This window comes from Triplophysa dalaica, chromosome 13 (assembly GCF_015846415.1).
Source record: "Triplophysa dalaica isolate WHDGS20190420 chromosome 13, ASM1584641v1, whole genome shotgun sequence".
In the NCBI taxonomy this organism is placed as follows: domain Eukaryota; kingdom Metazoa; phylum Chordata; class Actinopteri; order Cypriniformes; family Nemacheilidae; genus Triplophysa; species Triplophysa dalaica.
In genome coordinates, this window is record NC_079554.1 from 4,769,088 (window position 1) to 4,790,661 (window position 21,574).

A 21,574-nucleotide genomic window follows, 5' to 3' on the forward strand; every position below is an offset into this window, starting at 1 on the left:
GTTTGTCTAATTGCCGCAATATAAGTGAACTGTTTGTTTGATAGCTTTAGCTAATAGATGAGCATGAGCATCACGTGAGTTTTTCCTTGTTTTTAGCACTTCGTAATTGTACTATAATTCCTTTTCGCATGGCCGTGTGCAAATCAAGTTAGTAATCATTTTTACAATGATAATTTGCATAAATCGGGTGTAAATTATATTATAATACTGCGTAGCTGCTGTGCATACAAAGGTGTGATTTAATAATTGATAGGATAAAATCCAAACTTCCAAGTTGCATAGTTTATCAGCAATACAGTGTCAACGAAGATTTGAGAAGATACAATTTATCAATTGGGGTGATGCCAAACGTCTGTTAAGACATTCGCGGTTAGATTACACGCCTTTAGCATTAGCAAGCGGTTTCAATAGGCAGTAAGTTACGAACCAAGTTACCGTACCAAAAAATGCTGTGCAAAATAAGCGAATACATCACTGACACAATGCTAAACAAGTTACAATAATATTCACTATAACGATTAGAGTATAATTAATAAAGTCAATTTAATTTATTAATTTTTCTTTGTAAATAAACCTCGTCACTTGACTTGCAAAGGTCACGCTCTGCTTTCTCAGACGACGACATCTCTGTATCTCCGGAAACATGATTAATTTAAACTGTGATAACAACTTGGAAACAATGTATAAAAAATGGAGTCAAATGTGTATTCGTTGGGCATCTTCAGATGAATCATATGTCCCTCTTTGACTTGTTCAAACAAATTAAAGATTGAAACTCTTGAAACTTGGCTTCTTGGTCTTCGTGATTTCTCTCAACATTTGATGATCGAATTTGCCACAACATTGGCACACATTAAGATATAATAGAATTGTAAATAATTAGATCAACATCTAATATTAAAGTCTTTTTAATTATTGTAACTCAATATTTAAAACCACACATCAAGTATGAAGCAGTCTTAGAATCAACACACATCTTTGTGGTAATTCACAAAATAAATCACATTCATTTATATAATATATGGGAACAAAAGCAGAATACTGGTGTCATATGTCCTAGCCTGTTGCTCTGTAAATTCTTTGAACAAGTTGGTATGCCTGTCAGCAAGATGGTTTGCCAAGTTGGACGCTTTGCCTCCCTTCGCTTGCATTGTTTTGTAGTATTGCTTACAGTCGGTTTTGTGATGTCTGTTGGATTGCCCTTACTGTCAACGACGTAAGCGAAATAATCCCATATTTAATATTGTGTGTCTACTTTGGCAACAAACTGTGGGTGGTCGCGAAGAGCACCTGTAATTGCAGCCACGGTAGTTTCATCACAATGATAGCCAGAGAGCTTCTGAGAGGAAAAAACAATTCGGCACGCACTCAATGTGATGTAGAAGCAGAGCGCTGCCCACACTTGCCCTACTGTTGAACACTCAAAACTACAGCTATCATTCTTCAAGTACCGGTACTACTAAAATGAGGAATCATATCGTTCCCTTTCTGTGAATCACTTTGACGTTGTGTCATCGAGTGTTGGGTAAGTTACTCTAGAAAACTAATTAATTGCTAGTTACGTATTCAATAGTGTAATTAGATTACTGTACAAATTAACACCCAAAAAGTATTTAATTGCTTATTACTAATTACCTTCTAAATCCTACATCAACCTTAATTAGAATTGATTCAAGGATGCAGATGCTTTTATCCAGAGCCACTTACAGAGTGTTCAGGGAGCACTAAACGATATGTCATAGAGGAGCAATAATACAAAAGGTGCTAATACAAAGTTACTAGTTTCAACAAAAGCTAGACCACTACTTGTTGAGAGAAAGAGAGAGGAGTGTTTTTTTTCTTCATTTTGCTGTCAAGTATTCACAGGAGAGATAGGTTTTAAGTAGTTTTTTAAGTTAGGAAGAATGTTACAGCAGGAAGGAGTTGTGACGCAAAATGAGCGGAAAAGTGATTTACTGGCATTACGAGAAGGCAATACAAGACGCCATTGGTTTGCTGAGCGCAGGGTTCTTGATGGGATGTAGGAGTGTAGGAGGGTGTAAAAGTATGCCGGTGCAGATCCAGTGATAGTCCTGTAGGCAAGCATTAGTGACTTGAATCTGATACAGGCTTCAACTGGGCTGTCACATGAGCCCTTTTGGGCTGCTGGAAGACGAGGGGTGCTGCTGCATTTTGAACCAGCTAGAGTGTTTTTATAGCCTTTATAGCCATTAGTCCAACCTTGAGATTAACAGGGCCTGGACAAGGAGTTGTGCTGGACCCTCAGTGAGAAAGGGTCTAACCTCTCTAATGTTGAAAAAGCATATCGGCATGACTGCATTGTCTTTGCAATGTGATCATTGAAGGACAGCTGTTCATCAAATAACACTCTGAGGTTCCTGCCTGTTTTGAAATGAGTGATTGTGGTAGGGCCAAGTTGGATGGTGAGATCATGTTTTTCTTTGTGGGGTGTGCCGGAAACACGAGTAGTTCCGTCTTTGAGGGGTTCAGCTGGAAGTGATGCTCTTTCATCCAAGCTGAGATGTCTTCTAGACAGGCTGTTATGTGAGCTGCTACAGTGGTATTGTCTGGGTGAAAGAGATGTAGATCTGGGTGTCATCAGCATAACGGTGATATGGGAAGCCGTGTGCCCGTATGATGGGTCCCAAGGATGTCATGTCGATGGAAAAAAGCAGCTGTCCAAGCACCAATCCCTGAGGGACCCTAGTGATCATGTGATGAGCAGTGGACTGCGAGCCCCTCCATGACACCCAGAAGGATCTGCCGGAGAGGTAGGATTTGAACCAGTGGAGAGGAGTGCCTGAGATTCCTAGAGATGACAGGGTTGCTAGCAGTATCTGGTGACTTGACAGTGTCAAACGGGGTCTAGCAGAATCAGGACTGAGGATTTAGCTTCCGCCTTGGTTCGCCGCAGTGCTTTTGTGACCGAAAGCAGTGCAGTATCAGTGGAGTGGTTTGAAGCCAGACTGCTTGTCATCTAGTAATCTATGATGGGATAGGTAGGAAGACACCTGGTTGAAAACTGCTCTTTCAAGTGTATTTGCAATTAATGGGAGGAGAGAGACAGGTCTGTAACTGTCGGTAGTAGAGGGGTCCAATGTGGGTTTCTTTAGTAGGGGCGTGACCTAAGCCTGTTTGAATGTGGATATATTTCTCTGTATTTTGTTCTATTACATCAGAAATAAATGTAAATAAATTAAAGAAAAAAATAAGAATAATCCTTTACTTTCCGTTTTCAAGGGAAAGTAATTAAATCACAGTAACTTACAACTCAGTAAATTGTTACACCCAAAACTGGTGTCGACAGATAGGGACACAACGTCTCGTTCCCTCCATCATGGAACAGAGGTTACAGTTGTAACTGAGATGTCTTTTAAAGCAGGGTATTGCTCTACTTTTCTAGTACTGGTGTATCAGATTCATATTTTCTTGTAATTTCTTGACAATACCCCATAGATTCTCTATGTACCAATCTCATACTGGAGGCCCCCCAACGCTCCTTATTTTGCATAGCTGTGTCTCGTTTTAGAAGGCTCTGTCCTCCGGAGGACTCATTCGACGACTGCTACGTCGTCGAGGCTATCTCGTTTTATAAAAGCAGGTAGAAAACACTCCGGATGCACCCCTTCAAATGCGACCTTTCACAGGAATTCGGAGGACACATGAGGTGTATCCTTTGTTTGGTAGAGATGACCCACAATTCCTTGCGTTGCCCAACATCTTCTATTTGAATTAATGGCAGCAGCTGAACATTCAATCAAATATGTGGCGTTTAAATATAAACATTATAATTGTTAATTAAGGAAAATGTATTTAAATAGCACCTTTCACAGAAAAGGAATCACAAAGTGCTTTACAACAAGATCACAAAAACAAATCAAACATACATGTAGCAAAATATAAACTAAAAACATATATAAATAAAAAATTAGTGACCAAATGTCTTAGAAATTTGGGAAAAAAAGCTTGTCCAAAGAGGTGCGTCTTTAGGTGTTTACAGTGTTAGTGTACAGAGCCCACTGATCTCAGTAATAGAGGGAGAGCGTTACATAGCCTTGGAGCCACAGTACAGAAAGCTCATTCACCTTTAGCAAGGGTCATAGGATCAGGAGAATGTACATATAATAGATTCTGAAAATAGGAAGGTGCCTGACCATGCAAGGCTCTATAAGTAATTACTTTAATGTTTTACTGCACTCTAAAAGCAATAGGGAGCGAATGAAGGTCCTTAAGAACAGGGGTATTGTCGGACCTCTTGCTAGAACTATTCAAAAGTTCTTTAAAACTTGTAGTCGTTTCAAAGACATGTTATGTGTTATTTTACCACAGCAGGCATACGTAGTAAATAGGATTAAAAGTGTTTTGTGATTTTTAAATGTTTAATACAGTAGAGCAAGAAAAGTTCAATTTATTTAACTCTTCTAGCATTGTTTAGGGTAGAAAGAAACCAACTGTTCACCTCCTAAAATCATATTTAAATATTTTTTATTAATTTGACAGGAGTCAGAGCTCAAGGTGTTGTCATAGCAACAGGGTATTTCTTGATTCCTTTTATGCCAGTGTGTCAAACGAAGGACATCTAAAGTTGAGGATCCTCTCTATACCGCATCCTTCAGAGGACTTCTGAAGGACACCAGGACACAGCCTTCTGAAACGAGACACAGCTCATGTCTCCTCAAACAAACATACCTGATTCAGATCATCAGCTCATTAGTATAGACTCCAAGATCTGAAATGGGTGAGTCAGACAAAGGAGACACGGAAAATGTGCAGTATTGGGGGTCCTCCAGGAATGTGGTTGGGAACCACTGCCCTGTGGGGTTCAGGTCAGGCGAGTTGGCTGAAGTCAAGTAGTTTTGGCACTGTGGGCAGGAGCAAAGTCCTTTTGCTACTGCAAAATAAATTAGCATCTCCACAAAGCCTGTCAGCAGACGGAAGCATGAATTACTTGAAAATTTCCTGGTAGACGGCTTCATTGACTTTGGACTTGATAAAGTAGAGTGGACCAACACCAGCAGATGACATGGCACCCCAAATCACCACAGACTGTGGAAACTTCACTCTCGACTTCAACCAACTTGGATTCTGTGCCTCTCCACTCTTCCTCCAGACTCTGGGAGCTTGATTTCCAAATGACATGCATTATTTTCTTTCATCTGAAATGAGAACTTTGGACAACTGAGCATTAGTCTACTTTTTTCTTCTTTGGCCAGGTGAGACACTTCTTACATTGTCTCTGGATCAGGAGTGGCCTGGTTCTATGAATATGACAACTGCAGCCGATTTCCTTAGGACGTCTGTGTGTTGTGGCTCCTGATGCACTGACTCCAGATTAAGTCTACTTGTAAAGCTCTCCTAAATTCTTGGACTGTATTTTCCTGACGATCTTCTCAAGGCTGCAGTCATCCCTGTGGCTTGTGCATCTTTCTATTACAGGGCTCATTAGCCGCGAATACGTGTTTTTATGTATCTTCGGTGTGTTATAAGTTGCCCATCCATGTATTAGACATTTAAAATTGCAAAAGTTAAAGTGTTGGAACAAAATATGCATTCTATCTATAAGCAAATGCTCACCCAGACCTGCCTGAAACGCATTGTGTTACCCCACCTCCGCGAATTTTACGTCAGTCCGTGGTATGATTTGACAAAGACTGACAAAATGGATACACAAGTAAGATGGGCGTACCTGTTAGTACAATTGCTTTGGAACCTGATGTTCTGAACCAGATTGTTTTATGATGCTGGAAACACTCCCTTCTGTAAATATTTTAAAAAGTCTACTCTGAAGGAAACTGGTACTTGCTATAAGTAAATTACACATTTGTAATCATCTGGAATTTAGGGCAAATAATTTTGTTTCTTTTCTGTTTTTGAAACTGTTTTATTGTTTTATTTTGTGCTGCCATTTTGGCAGGACTCCCTGGAAAAGAGATTTTGTATCTCAATGGGACTATCCTGCTAAAATATAGGATAAATAAAAAATATAGAACCTTGTCCAGCACCCTTGCTGGTTTGTTTAATGCACGAGGATGCGCCTTTGGGAGGGGGGTCCTGTCACATCTGCCCCGTCTTCGTTGACCACGCCCCTCTCCGCTACAGTCGTTTTCAATCACCGGACTTTTAACCCCAGGACTGCATTTCCCATCATGCACCCCTCGGACCTCATTGATTACCCCGCACCTGACACTCCACCTGAACCCCATCCTATGGACTCTTTTTAAACCCATTGTTTTGTCATGTTATATGTCAAGTTGAGTTGTATTCTGACTTAGTTTATGCTCTATCTTGGAACTCTCTTTGTATTATCTTGCACCATCCTATTCCATGGATGTCATTTGTTGGATTATTACTTTGTTCCCTTGGATGTTTACTCAAAGAATACATGAACAGTACTCAGTTTGCCTGGACTCATTACTACTTCAACTCGCTTTGTGTCATCATTCCTCATCTTACGATATTGTTACCTTATTACATACATTTTCCTGAAAAAGTTTCAGTAGCCAAGTGTGAACGCTAAGGAGCCAAGTGTGACCCCTTAATGAGGGGCCCAGAAAACTGAAGGAAATAACAATTAATTGCAAAATGTTTGACTTATCATTGTCCATTCCCTAATTTGTTAGATATCATAATTGTCAAATACTAAGTAAAGGCTTTCTATGTTTTCCTTTTATAACAACATTTTAATGGTCGAATCAATATGATCATAATGTGAAACTTAGTAGTTATCTAATAAAGAAATACAAAAAGGTTGGAAAAAAACCCTTATTTGAGATTGTCTAAATGCACATTCAAATCCACAAATCCTATGTCATCTGAATAACTAGGTAATTCACAAACTACTCTATAGAGGGCTATGGAACCTAGTGAAAACTGCATTACACATGCAACTACACGTTTTTGCTTTTTTTCCCAAAAAATGATTTTAATAGCCTGTTCTCTGTTTTAACCAAAATTCTCTAAAAATGTGAAATGGAAAATATATATTTTTAAGTTTTTAACATTTTTAAGGCTTCAGTCTTTTTTGACCAAGAAGTAGCACAGTGTGACCCCTAAATGAAGAGGGTAAAGATGTTAATTTTCAGAAAGTAAAGAGCAGTCTCTAAATTAGGATTAAGGTTGTACATAATACCTTTGCCATTTTAGACGTATAGATGTAGTTCAAGATGATCTCATACTTACATGACAACATCAACACGACACATCCGTGAAACATAGCTTGATTGCAGGCTATATCTTATCTCTCTGATGCGAAACCCAGAAAACAAAGTACAAGAAAACATGTTTCAAATATATTATAAACCTATTTATTGATGCACTCTTTTACAATTGTCATATGTTTGAGTAACGTGACTTTTTTTATCGACTGTATTTTCCACCTTTAGTGGGGCAATCGCAGTGAACACAATTGTGATGCAAGACTTGAAAGCATTCATAATCCGATTTGATCTATATCATGCCATTTAAAAGGTCTCAAGTTAACACAAACCCAAGCAATATATCGGGTGAGAGTCTGATGCTCACACAGAAACTTTAAACATACATTATATAGCAGATGAGCAAAAAAGGTAAGTGACTATCATGAAGGTTGAATAGGCTTTTATGATGCTTAAAAAATGTAATTATCTACTCACCCCCAGTTTGAAAGATGACTACTGTCTGTAATGTTACTTGATGAAACTGAGCGCAGCAACAGTCTGAAACTAAAATGCAAAAAGAGCTCCTCTCAGCGTCCGGGATTTCTCCAACATGATGCTTGCTGTGGTGACGCTTTGTTGATGCAGCAATGCTCTTGAGAGCGGGCAGCCGTAAATATACAACAGTAACACTGTCAACTTTTCTGCAAAAAGGTTGCTGAAAACTGTAGCCTAGTTTAATGAATGGTAATATAGAAAATAAAATTAATTTATTTGTTCTGTTATTGTAAACATAGTCTATAGATATTTTGTACACAGACTATTCTAGAACAAATAATTAACGTTTGTAATTGTGACATGTAACTTATTTAACATTCATTTATTCAGGGCTGCCAACTTTTGATGGCAAAGAGTACTGAAAAATTGTACTTAAGTACAAGTACTGTTACATTGCTGAAATTGTACTCAATTACAAGTAAAAGTACTGGTGTTAAAAAATAAATTAGTGAAAGTAAAAATGACTCTTCTCAAAAACTACTAAGAGTACTAGTTACTCAATACTTTTTAGGCAGTGTTATTTAATGAAATAAAAATAATTATTAATAATCAAATTTGGAGATATAGATAATAGCTACTTTTAACGAAACACATATTTACCTTACTGATAAAGCATATAGGTGGATACAACTAGGGATGCACCGATCCTACTTTTTCCTTTCCGATTCCGATACCTGAATTCTGTGTATCGGCCGATACCGATTCTGATCCGATACTAGCAATGTTTTTCATGATAAAAGTAGACTTGCATATTTTAACTTTTATTGCCAGAGGTGGATAGTTAAGAATGTTTACTTTCAAGTACATTTTAAAATATATGTACTTTATCAGAGAACTTTGGACAAAAAATACTTTCCTACAGTATGAGGCACAGCATATTTACTCCACTACAGTCCATACATTTTTTTATTTTTTTTTACTTTAAATCCATGAGTACATTAAAATCTACCATTTTCCTTCACTTAAGTATTTTTACTTAAAAGTATGATTTTTTTTAAATGTTATTTGGTGCTTTATTTAACTTAAAAATACATACAAAACAAAATGTGGTCTCATTAAGCACAGATACTTACAAAATGTTTAACAAATAAATCTCTGTTTATTGCACAAAGCTATCACAATATAAAAGTCTCCAAACTCACTCATGCACATCCTGGACACAAAATGATGCGCTTAATACATTCGCTTCTACGTTATTTAAAGTCATGCGCATTGGACGCAGAATGATGCGCTTAATGCACCCGCTTCACTCACGCACATCCCGGATGGTGATGATCGTGTATTCGCGGGGATCTTTGCTTCCCAAGTTCAAAACAGTTATAACACAAAGAGAAGAGATATGTTATGTGTTTAAATCATAGTACTTTGCATCCATCCTAAAGTAAAAAAAAGAGTTAGTGTATGAATGACGCATAACATAGACCGGTTCCAGTGCTTGAATCTAATAACATTACACTCAGCGAGTACAGTCTCCGGCAGAATGCATTTTAAACAAAACCACAGTCTATTATCTAGTGATTATGAAGAATATTGAAAACTTTGGAACGAGTAACGTCCTGACTGTTCCCGGACACACGCATGCTGGATTGAGATTGACAGATGACCGCACCAGCGGAGGTCAGAGTTTTTTAATTATGCTATATTGGTTTATTCCTCGCATAAAGCTATCAAAATACATGACAACGAATACAGTGCATGACACAGTTTATGGTAATTTCCTGATAGATAGTCCCTTATGAAGCTTTAGAGTAACATCCACGGGTATCGCAATGGATCGGACTGAAGAGAACCCGTCAGTCCGATACCCGATCCAGCAAAAAACATCCGGATCGGCCCCAATTCCGATCCAGAGTATCGGATCGGTGCATCCCTAGATACAACCATTAAAATGTGTTGTTCTTTCTGTCTGTCGATCATGAGCTCAGTTTTCCAGTTAAAACCATTTATGCACTTCCAACACTGTTCAGTCATGTAAACTAGGCCCCTAAATGCAGAAATAAATAAATATGCATGCAAAAAAAGCAAAACATTTGTAACCTTAATTGCCTTGGATTAGTATTAAGAGTAATATCTGTAGAGGAGCTGGCTGATCTATTACTCAAACTATCCAAAATGTATGTGACATTATTTCTAAGATAGAACAATTATGATTTTTATCTGGAGTTGTGGTCCATTTTATTTCATAAAATGCAAGTCCACATGGTCATGTCTTTAAAAGTTAAAAATACAGATTGAGGCAACATAAAAGTAATCCCTGTTACTTTACACCACTGGTCACGGTCATGTTATGTTTTGGTTATGCTCTGCATTCATGTTTCCTGAGTTTACCTTGTTAATCGGTTCGCTTCTTGTGTTAATTGCATACGTTTCTTTTTGTGTGGAAATTCTTGTGTTTACCTCCTGGAATTATATAAAAAATAGTTTGGATTACGTTCTTGTCTAGCGATTATATTACCATACACATACCGTTACAAAACACCATACCTGACTTGCCTTACCCATTTCCTCGATGGCTCGCTCTGTGTTATTTACTTTGTCAGCCTGAGTTTACGGTGTAAGGCACGCCTGCCAGCGGATGGTCCTCAAAAGAACTTCCCTGCTTTTGTGGAGTGGGTGCTGGAGAGAAAGGGACTGTTTTTCTCTGTTTGCCTATCTAAGGACTTCTCAGGCCCCACTTTCGATCCGGAGGCCAGCCGTCATTGCGCTGCACAGAACATCTGCCAGATCCCACCACAGAGTGAGAGCATTAGCCCGCCATGACACAATTAAGATGAGTTAAGGCTGCTCCCCTCCCCACTGGTCCCTTCCAGCTATCCTTTGTCTCCCAGGTCTAGCGATTTGATTACCGTACACATACCGTTACAGAACACCCGACCTGGCGTGCCTTACCCATTTCCTCGAGGGCTCGCTCTATGTTTTTTACTTTGTCAGCCTGAGCTAACGGTGTAAGTAAACATCTGGCATTGCCCACCGCAGAGGGAGAGCATGAGCCCCCCACGACACAATGAAGAGGAATTAAGGCTGCTCCCCTCCCCGCAGGTCTCGTCCAGCTATCCTTTGTCTATCAGGTCTCTCCCACTGTCTCTGCCAGCCAGTCCATCAGCCAGATACACAAAGACAAATTTATTAATCATGTCCCCAGAACGCTATTGACAAGGCCCTGGAAAATGGTTAGGACCAAACGGTAGAATCAAATACTCGTAATGTCCCGTAGGTGTGTTAAATGCCGTAAAGGTGCCTCAAGACTTGCTGAACACTGCACAAAGATCGTGGTACTCCACTGGGAAGCCGGGCAGGTCGTCTGATTCCATCTGTGAGACACAAGACACAGAGACAGGAGAACATGCAGGACTCAAGCAAGACAAATGACAAGATGGTCTCAAAGATAACACGTGAGGCTTGTGCTGTACAAACCACGTATGCCTCAAAATGAACAGGTTCTTGGAGGAATCAAGGATGTACTGCACAATACCCTCACATAAATCTGGATTCCCAGCCCCCGAAGCCACCTCTGTTCAGCCTTCGGAGGTCGAGCTGATGCAGCTGGGTCGTCTCTGTCTGACACCTCAACAGAAGCAGCAGGGTCTGGTCCAAGGTCTCTGATTGTATTTTGATGAGGCTGGTCATTGCGGTGTCCAATGCCCTTTAAAAGCCAAAGCCTTCCCTTAATCAGCATTCATGTCTGCTGCAACATGTCCACGGCTGGTTCCTTAAGCCGGTGTTATAGTCAGCTGCAGCCCCTACTGCACCGACATCCAAGGCAATTGCAGTTTTTACAGATCCGGTGTTACAGTCATCTGCAGCCCCCACTGCACCAGCTTCCAAGACAGCCTACCCAGAGCCAGTACCCAAATCCGCTGTAGTATCCCCACGGCCAGCTGCTGCTTCTCCCCAGCTGACCTATTTGTCAGCAACAGCCTTTCAGAGTTTATGCCCCTGTTAGACGGTGTTTCCCCACAGTTTGAGTCAGCTGCAGCACCCCCAGAGTCAGAGTCCCAGTTAGTTCTTGTGTCCCCTGAGTCTCATTTAGCTACCAAACTCCCAGAGTTGGCCTCAAAGTCAGCAGCTAGCCATGATCACTCCCAGAGTCGATGACCGAAGTAATAATTATTTCCCATGAGTTACCATCTCAGTTAGCTATAGAACTCCCAGATCTGGCTCACAAGTCAGCGGCTGTATCCCCAGCGTCAGTTCCTAAGTCACCAGCCGCTTCCCTTGAGCCAGCATTTGAGCCAGCTGCAGTACACCTGGAGTCATCATCCCAGTTACAAATTGTTTTTCCAAAGGTCTACTCAGTCCCCTCAGAGCCAGCATCCCTGTAAGCAGTTGCATCCTTAAAACTGCTTCCCTTGAGCCGGCATTCCAGTCATCCATTGCTTCCCTGAGTCAAAGTCCCAGTTATCCTCCCCAGAGCCAGTGGCCCAGATACTCATTGTTGACTTCCATGTAGCTCCATTGTAATAGCATGGCGTTAGCAACGCCAAGGTAGTAACGGTACGATCCAAGGGATTGCACATACTTAGAAAGAAATGTATGGTATAATGCAAGGCTGTGCATTAATCCGCACCTGGGTATCTCTGATCACAATTCCAGGGATCTGCAGCAACTTAAAAGTAGATAAAATGTCACTGTGACACGTTTTTCCGTTCACTATTAGAATGCGATGTCTGTGGCTTGTAAACACGTGGCGGGATTGTCCATTGTAACATTAATTTGACTTGGAGAAATAGCTATAAAAAAGCATGTGCCTTGAGTATCTTCACTTCAGAAAACTGTGTGTATGGTTTGTAAACACGCAACGCGGTTCTCTCTCCCTAATGTGGTCGTGACCGGACGGCTTCGCGAATGGCCCCTGGGGAAACTGGTGTGCTTATCAGAAACAATATGTTTGGTGTTCGAAGACGAGACCTCGTTTCTCGTTCACTTTATGTGACCATACTTTAATGTTTTGTCGCTGGAAGAACAGGCTCACTGCACAGTTTCTGCTAAAAAAGGCAGCTCTCTTGCATTTAAAGAGACACACACCAAAACAGTGCGTTTCTCCTCACATGCTAAAGTGGGTATGTAGCCCATGGGATATTAAAAGATCTGTGGTGTTTTTAGCTAAAACTTCACAAACACACTCTGGGGACACCAGAGACTTATTTAACATCTAGTGAAACCATTCGAACAACCTCTCCTTTAAATAAATTATTTAATAAAGTAAACCATGACGTTTTAAGTTATAAAATGTAATTATTTTTATCAAGTCAATCAAATGGATAAAATCGTACTTCACCAACAGAAAACAGTGTGTTGGTGTGAAAAATACCTATCCAACAGTCAGTAATTCTATTGGTGTACCTCAAGGTTAAATTCTGGGTCCATTGTTATTTAGTTTATATATTAATGATTTACCTAATGTTTGTCAATCCATAGTAAATTATCGGACGTATGCTGATGTCACGTTTGTATATCGGCAGGCTTAAAGGAAATGCAAGCTGCAGAAGAATTATCAGCTGCAATGGTTAATGTTTCATGTTTAGTCCTTAAAGCAACACTAGAGAGTTTTTCAATCTTAACATAATTTCGCTTAACTTATTTTAGTGGTTGGACAACTCTTAACTGGACGAATTTTACGGCCCCTGGTACCTAAATAGCCACTCGCCTGCACCTGCCCATATCTACTGTCAGAGGAATCATTAAGAAGTTTAAAACAACTGGAACTGTGGTAAACAAGCCTGGACGAGGACGCAAGTTTATTTTGCCTCCATGCACAGTGAGGAGGATGGTAAGAGAAATAAAAAGTTCTCCAAAGCTCACTGTGAAAGAATTGCAACAAATGGTAGCATCTTGGGGTCACAATCTCCAAAACAACCATCAGGCGCTATCTACATGCCAACAAGCTATTTGGCATGCACGGAAAAAAAACTTTTCTCACTCACAATCATAAACGCAAACGTCTGGAGTTCGCTAAGCGGTACTGGGGCTTCAACTGGGACCGTGTGCTGTGGTCAGATGAGACCCAGATAGAGGTTTTTGGCAACAAACACTCTGAGTCTGGCGGAACACAAAAGATGAGTATGCAGAAAAGCACCTCATGCCCACTGTGAGGTAAGAGGGAGGATCGGTGGTGCTGTGGGCCTGTATTCTTCCAGAGACCCTTGGAACCTTGTTAGGGTGCATGGCATCATGAATGCTTTGAAATACCAGGACATTTTAAAGCAAAATCTGGTGCCCTCTGCCCGAAAGCTGAAGATGGGTCGTCACTGGGTCTTTCAGCAAGATAATGACCCTAAACATGTGGCCAAATCTAAACAGGAATGGTTCACCAGACACAGAATCAAGCTCCTCCCATGGCCATCTCAGTCCCCAGACCTCAACCCCATATATAATCTGTGTAGTGACTGAAGAGGAGAGTGCGGAGGAGAGGACCCAGGTCTGTGGATGATTTAGAGAGATTGTGAAAAGAGGAATGGTCGAGGATCCCTCTTTCTGTAGTCTCCCATCTTGTGAAGCACTATGGGAGAAGATTAGGTGCTGTTTTGTTGGCAAAAGGAGGTTGTACAAAGTATTAACATCAGGGGTGCTAATAATTGTGGCACACCTGGTTTGATGTTAAATAATTATTTTTTAATGTGGGATTTTTTTCCCCACTGAATAAATGCAATTGAATTAAAGGTTGGATTTTCATCTATTTTTCATTATGGTCCTGTATTATTTAGAATAAAACTGAATTTATTTGAAGTTAAAGAACGCATCTTAACCAGCGGTGCCAATAATTATGAAGGGCAGTGTATGTAATGCTATAAATTTAACCATGCTTATTTCTTAAGCAAGTTTTTGCATATCTTAAGATGAGAAAACACGTTTCTCGTCCATTTCCGTGCGTGGCCTTGAGCACACATGGGATCTTTTTAAAGGGACACTCCACCCAAAAAATTTAATTCTGTTATCGATTACTCAACCTGTATAAAAGTCTTTTGTAGGTTGGACACAAATATATTTGGTAGAATGTTAGCAACTGAAAATTCTCTGACATCATTGAATACCAATTGTAATGGTAGTCAAAGGTGACACAGAATTATTTGCTTTCCTAAATCTCCCCAAATCTGTTCAACAGAACAAAACAATACCTAGGAAACAGTATACAAGTAAATATAGCCATAAATATAACCCTAATCTTAGTATTTTTGTATTTTTAAACAAATACTTTTTGCCAATCAACCTCCTTATTAGACTGCATGGATGGGCAGTGTTTCAAATACATCAATTTGAAATACAAAATACTATTTTTTGGTAATAGTATTTTGAATTTAAGTGCATTTCATTTTAGTATTTTTGTGAAGCCTAGTTAATAAAAAATCAGCAGTCTAATAAAGAGGTTGATTGGCAAAAAGTATTTTGTATTTTGAAAATACATAAAATACACAGACTTTTTGTCATCTTAAAATGTTAAGTTGTACTTCTGTAGTTAATTTGGTGAAAGTAACTCAAAAGTAATACAGGAGTCATGTAGCATATTACAATTCTGAGACAGTTATATTTCAAGGTAAGGGATTACTTTTGAAACAGTAACAAGTAATCTGTTACAGTTTGGAAGTCACTTGCACAACATTGGTTCCCGTGTGTGTGCTCAAGTGTTGGGGCATGTGTATTTGTGTGTGTGTGTGCATGCCTGTGCATGCAGTTGGACAGGAACTGCTACAGATAGCACCACAATTGAGTGAATGGAGTGAAAACTGAAAAAAAATTAACTTGAGAACTGGGGTCAAAAAGATTCTTTATGCTTGAAGTGCTAGATTCTTTAGTTTTTTGAGAATGTCTGAATATAAATCTTAACAAGATTAATTCAGTTTTATTAGTTTTACATTTTGTACCAAATACATTGAAATTATAATTTACACGACCCCTTCTAAAAAAGTAGAAGCTAAACATTTTTAAGATATTCGTCCGGTGGCCTTGACATCAAAACTTGCTAAATGTATGGAGAGGTTCATTAATTATCATCTTAAATTCTATATATTAGAGAAATTAGAAAACTTGCATACAAACCTCAAAGTTGGACAGAGGATGCAAGGTGTACTATGGTTGATACAATTGCTAGCCATTTACAACAAGCAAAGGCTTATCTGCGTGTTCTTTTTTTTTACTAAACAATAAGATTTGAATACAATGCAGATAAATTCACTTTTAGAAAGGCTTTTGGATTAGTGGTAATTGGTGAAGTTGTTCATTGGATTAATTCTTTTTAACAAATAGACCACAACAAGTTTGTGCTCGAGGGGTTAAATCATTTTTTTTTTTAAATAACGGAACACCTCAAGGATGTGTCCTGTCACCACTGCTGTTTTCTGTTTAATACAATAAGAATACAAATCCAGAGTGAGACTTGTAAATAATACAAATTGCGAATGAAATGGCACTTTATGGTGTACTGAACCTCCTCAGAGTAACACCTTAACTTAAACAGGGAGATGTTACAATGGAAAGACTCGGAGTATGAAGAACAGGTTTCAAAATTGGAAAAATGGTGTTACGTGAGTTCCTTATTGATAAATGAATTGACAAAATAATTGACTTTAAATCTTCTAGGACCCATAACAGAAATATTGTTATAAGCAGGGGTTAAATTGGGTTTTAGATCAGTTTGAAAGAAATTTAGTCAAATTTAGCCCCAAATGTAAAGGTGTCGATATTTGCGCTCTTTGTCAAATGGAGTTGATATACCACGCCAGCACAACAGCAATGTTGGAGCATCTGAAACGGAGGCACCCCATTGTCACTCGTGAAGGAGACAATAACAAGTAAGCACTAATAGTGTAAATGTAACTAGTGTAGCTTGAGCTTCGATGGTGCTAGCTAACTATCTTAGTTCTCCGTGCAGTTTGTTCATGCTAGGTAGCTACTGGCGCCTAGACAGCTGTGTTTAGCTAACGTTAGTTATCATCTAATGTTGGCTTGAATGGAAGCTAGCTTATGGCTGCAGAACACTATCTATAGTAGCTGACGTTATCTAATGTGAACGTTAGCTACTAACCTAGCACGTACAAACTGCACAGAGAGCTAAGATACGTCGATTAATTGGTTAACAGCTGCTAGATAGCCACGTTAGCATTCAAATAAACTAATCATAGCATAGCACTACAATGAGGTAGATTTAAAATACCCCACTGTCAAAGCTGTTGTTCTAATATGCCTTGCTTTCGTGTTTTCTAGGACAAAGCAAAGAACGCTGGCTTTCTATTTTGGGAAAGAGATGCAATGCACACAAAATATATATGCAAAAACAGGAATTTTATATTTTGTTTAACACTCTCAGGAATGTCTATACTGTGCACTGTACAGTGCCTTTTTTTGCACTACAACTTTTGAATTTTTTGAACAAGAGACTTTTGTTGGTACTGTAAAGAGTAAACAGGCTCTTTCATTTTGTATAACAATTAACAAATTATTTAATAAATAATCGTTAACCCCCAGCCCTAACATAACCCTTAGTGATAAACGGTTGGATGAAAAGGGTTCAATTAAGGAAAGTCCACTTAAGGACCAAAAGCATAGGGAGAATCTGAACTATATAAAAACTCCAGTTGCTTCAGAATTCTGCAGCTCATGTTTTTTCTAGAATACCTTCTACTGTGCAAATTTCGCCAGCTCTCCAGCAATTGCAAAAGTTTCCAGTAAAGTATTGAGTAGATTTTAAAGGAGCCAGTCTTTGCTGTTTTTGAGATTGAGGAACTTTGGATTTGAGCAATAAACAGTAACAATGCCATCAACATCACTTTATCAGTTAAAAACATGCGGATCCATCGAAGTGTAACGGAGGTCTGATAGTGCATGTGCAAACATCAATCTTTGTTAGTGATCCCTACTATGGCGAGGGAAATGACACCGGACCGAATGGCGTCAGACCGAGTATATTAATTAACACTAAAACAGAAGCGTTAGTTTTGCCTTTATATATTGGACCCGAGTTGGATTATAAAACAAGCAGTTTGAACAGGAGACATTTGCAAGCAGGACTTCAAAGTGTTTAAGAGGTAATTGCACACTCACACAATTTTAGTGTTTTACACAGAACAGCTTACACAGTCGATGTTAAAGTCATGGAAGCTGTTATTTGACCGTTGGTTATCTTAGAATGTGTGTAGCTGAATTCTTATAACCAGCTGTAGGACTGTGATGAAAGTTAAAGTAGTTTAGGGCGTAGCTCAGTCAAATGTTTACGATCTCTGATAACCAAACACTACTACAGCGGCTCTTTCTCTTCTCTAAGGAAGGCGTATTCCTTTGGGGAGAGGTTATTAAAAGCACTAGGGAAAAGTAACATCATGTACCCGGGAAGTAGAGGGCTGTAATCCGATTCCAGCCGTTCTCTGCAGTCCTTGAAAAGCGAATTCTGTTAAAGACAATATCTCTGCACTGAACATTATTTAGGTATTATTTATCACCATTACACACATATTTGCGCCATATGACCCCTTTAAAGTTCTTTTTAAAGAACCCAATTAACATGGCTCAAGGAAGCGACGAACTGAGAACATAAAACTTTTCTGTTATCATTTTTATGTTTGATTTCAGTGATAAACTAATTTATATGTATTTATTTTGGTTTTAAGTGGGTGTTGTTTTGGTACGTTACTGTAGGGAAGAAACGCTTGACATAGGATTTTTCTATTTCTCCATTTGATAAGGGCTTTTTCTTTCAACGATGTTTAATATAGTAAGATAGTATTTATTGCAAGTAAGGTTTGACAGAAATTTAAGCATACCTGTTCGTTGTTCAGGTCGTTAAACATAGGTACTTTGAGTTTGTGATAGTGAATTCCTATGGAGGAAAATCACCCGCTGCTCTCCAGGCGCATCATAAAAGCACATCATAAAAACCATGTAAGTGGACACGACCAATTGCATCTGAATTGCTACTTTAAGTAGTAAATCATGGGCCCTGGCAGGTAACACAGCAAGGAGCTAATGGATTTAAAGGGATACTTCACCCAAAAATCTAAATTCTGTCATTACTTGCACAACTTCGAGTTGTTCGAAATCTGTTTAAATTTCTTTGTTCTGATGAATACAGATAAAAATATATGAAAAAAAATCTTAAAACCGTACATATATTGCTCCCTTTTGACTATCATAGTAGAAAAAAATTGACATTTTGAAGAATGAAGCACAAATCGTTCTGGGGCACTTTCTAATATTTTTTCCTACAATGGTAGTCAATGGGGGGCAAAATCTGTCTGGTTATAAGCATTCTTCCAAATTTCTTTCTCTGTGGTCATCAGAACAAAGACATTTCTACAGATTTGGAACAACTCGAAGGTAAGTAAATGATGGCAAAATTTTCATTTTTGGGTGAAGTATCCCTTTAAGTGACTTGCATCAGTCCTTCTAAGAAAATGCTTCGCAAAAAGGTCAAAGGGAAAACATTTTGGAATCATTGACTTTGTCTTTTTAGAGAATAGACATTCATTTGATGTGTTTTATAATATTACAGAACTTACAGAATTATTTATTTTCCAGCAATTTATTTTATCTCTTCAATCCTTTAAACTGTAGCAAGGATGTGCCGAACAAAAACAAACAATTGCATAGAAAGCATTACATGGCATTTGTTCACAGCCCAAAGCAGGACATATTTCAGACATAGCATATACATATAAAAAGGTATCCATAATTTGCTCACATTTCATTGTTGGTCATGTGGTCTGGTGAACTGACAGGAAGTGTGACCATAAGTTTATGACAAAAAGAAAATGCATTTTATTTGGCTTGAGTATAAAAATATGAATGTGGCTTCTATGAGTCATTTGTTAAATGGGATACATCCATGTGTGGTGTGTGATAAACAGGGAAATTAACATGAAATAGGTTACCTATTGTTGTGATCACAGTTCCAGCAAAAAAGAATGAACTTCCTAGATCCCAGTGACTGGAGTTGTATGATGTGTCTCCAATAGGACTGACTCCAGCATTTACCGCATCAACAGAGTGCTGAAAATGAAATATTACTAGTTAAGAATATTATATTAAATTAAAATCTATCTATACAGAGTACTTTTGCATTGTTGAAAAGCAGCTTAACATACATATAAATAGTAGTAAAAAAAAAGAAAGATGCAGTGTTGAAAGATGTACAAAACAGAATATGAAGAATTAAACAACATATTATTAATGCATTTTTCCCAATCTGATGTATATCAACTAAACTTAATTTTGTCCAAGTTTACAATCAAATTGTTCTTTATATAGAGCTGTGTGTATTCACGGAATTGTTAGACCAGGGGTATTCAATCCAAGTTCCAAGAGGTCCAGTCTTTATATTTTCTACCAAACTGAGGTATGGGTAATATGTTATTTGAAAATAAATACATATTTAATAAATTTAGCCCAGTTGGATATACTATATAATAGATATGATCTTTAATCAGGCCATTTATTTTATAATTTTGATATATGTACTGTATGTATAGGCTCTGTGCCTTAGGGGAATGCCCTCTTAATAGAAGTCTGATAATTAATACTTGAAAATAAAAAGACTACTGACAACTTTCAAATAGCAAATGTAATGTGACAATTAAAATGCTATATAACAATTAAAATCATTAACAGTAAACAAAAATACTTAATAAAATAGCATGCCATTATCACTTTCATACCAGAACTACTTCTGTCTTTAAATAATTTCCCAAATAAAACGTTTTTCATTATAAAATGTGAACCTGCTTTTGAAAAACCCAGCAAATGTCCTTCATAAAACCATCCTTCAGAATATTCTGTGAAAATATAACAATATTTCTAGTATTGACCGAATAATACCAAAATCTTAATCTCCAAATTAATGCTTGAAATTAATGTTTGATGCTTATTGTCTGCGAATCAATTTGATTGTGAGGGTTTTCACAGGGTCACAAATGTTTACATGCTGACCAATAATGCCAATGCTAAATGTAGATAAAAACGTTATGGTTAATAAAATATCACCAATCTGATTGAAAGGTTGGAGACATATAGCTAACAGTAAACAGACTGATGGATACAAATGCTTGTTGTGTGTATATTTACCTGCTCTGCTTGTCTGCACTAGTGTTGTTTAAATAAGCACGTGTTTGATGCTCTTCATGCGCTTCTTTGGTGGGAGATAAGCAGCGCGTGTGGAGCGGAAAGGGTTCAAATCAAGTGCGTTTGTCGCTTCATAAAGATATTTGAGGATAAAGCAGCAAAAAATCAATTACATAAATGTTCCTGAGAGCGCATGTGATGTGATTCTCCATTGTGAAGACGCGCGGCTCATATTAAACATCCAAAATTGTCAAAAGTTTGAAATGGTTTATTAGGCTATGTCTTGCGGTCCAGATGGAACAAAGCAAAGGTCCGGATCCGGACTGGGGTCGTCTATTGAGGATGACTGAGTAAGACTAACTTTGAAGACAACTGTTTCTAAAATTCTAATCAGTTTTCACATTTAAGTGTTTCTCTTTTGGTCAGTAAATCACACTTAAAATATGAGTGTAGGGAAGCAGAGAGACCAATTGCAACCACTGTGCCTCCTAAGACAAAATGTTTAACAGGTGCATAACCACAACCTACTGTCAATCTTGTTTATTGTCAATATCGATAAAATACATTTATTTATAATAGTATCGTAAACATTTGTAATACATTACCATGAACTGGATAGTAAACATTGTAGACAAACATCATGTTGGCTTTACAAAGGCTGGTCTGAAAAGTTTTAAAAGTTAAGGAGATTTTGTTTAAATAAAAGTTACTAAACTGCGTAGAGAGACAAGGGTGAGGATCCAAATGCAGTCATTGTTGAAAGGGGTAAACCAAAGACTAAATATACTGGCAAACCATCCAAACATGGGGACTAGGGTAAAATACAAAAACAGGATAAT

At 38.3% G+C, this 21,574-nt stretch overlaps 1 protein-coding gene across 1 annotated transcript in view; it reads right to left on the reverse strand.

The window, feature by feature from the left end:
- The window catches only part of kcnk10a (potassium channel, subfamily K, member 10a), a 97,124-nt gene that overhangs the window by 60,629 nt on the left and 14,921 nt on the right, over window positions 1-21,574 (reverse strand). The window contains exon 3 of the mRNA XM_056765225.1: window positions 19,550-19,667. Coding sequence (XP_056621203.1) covers window positions 19,550-19,667 — 118 coding nt within the window. The remainder of the gene's footprint in view (window positions 1-19,549; window positions 19,668-21,574) is intronic.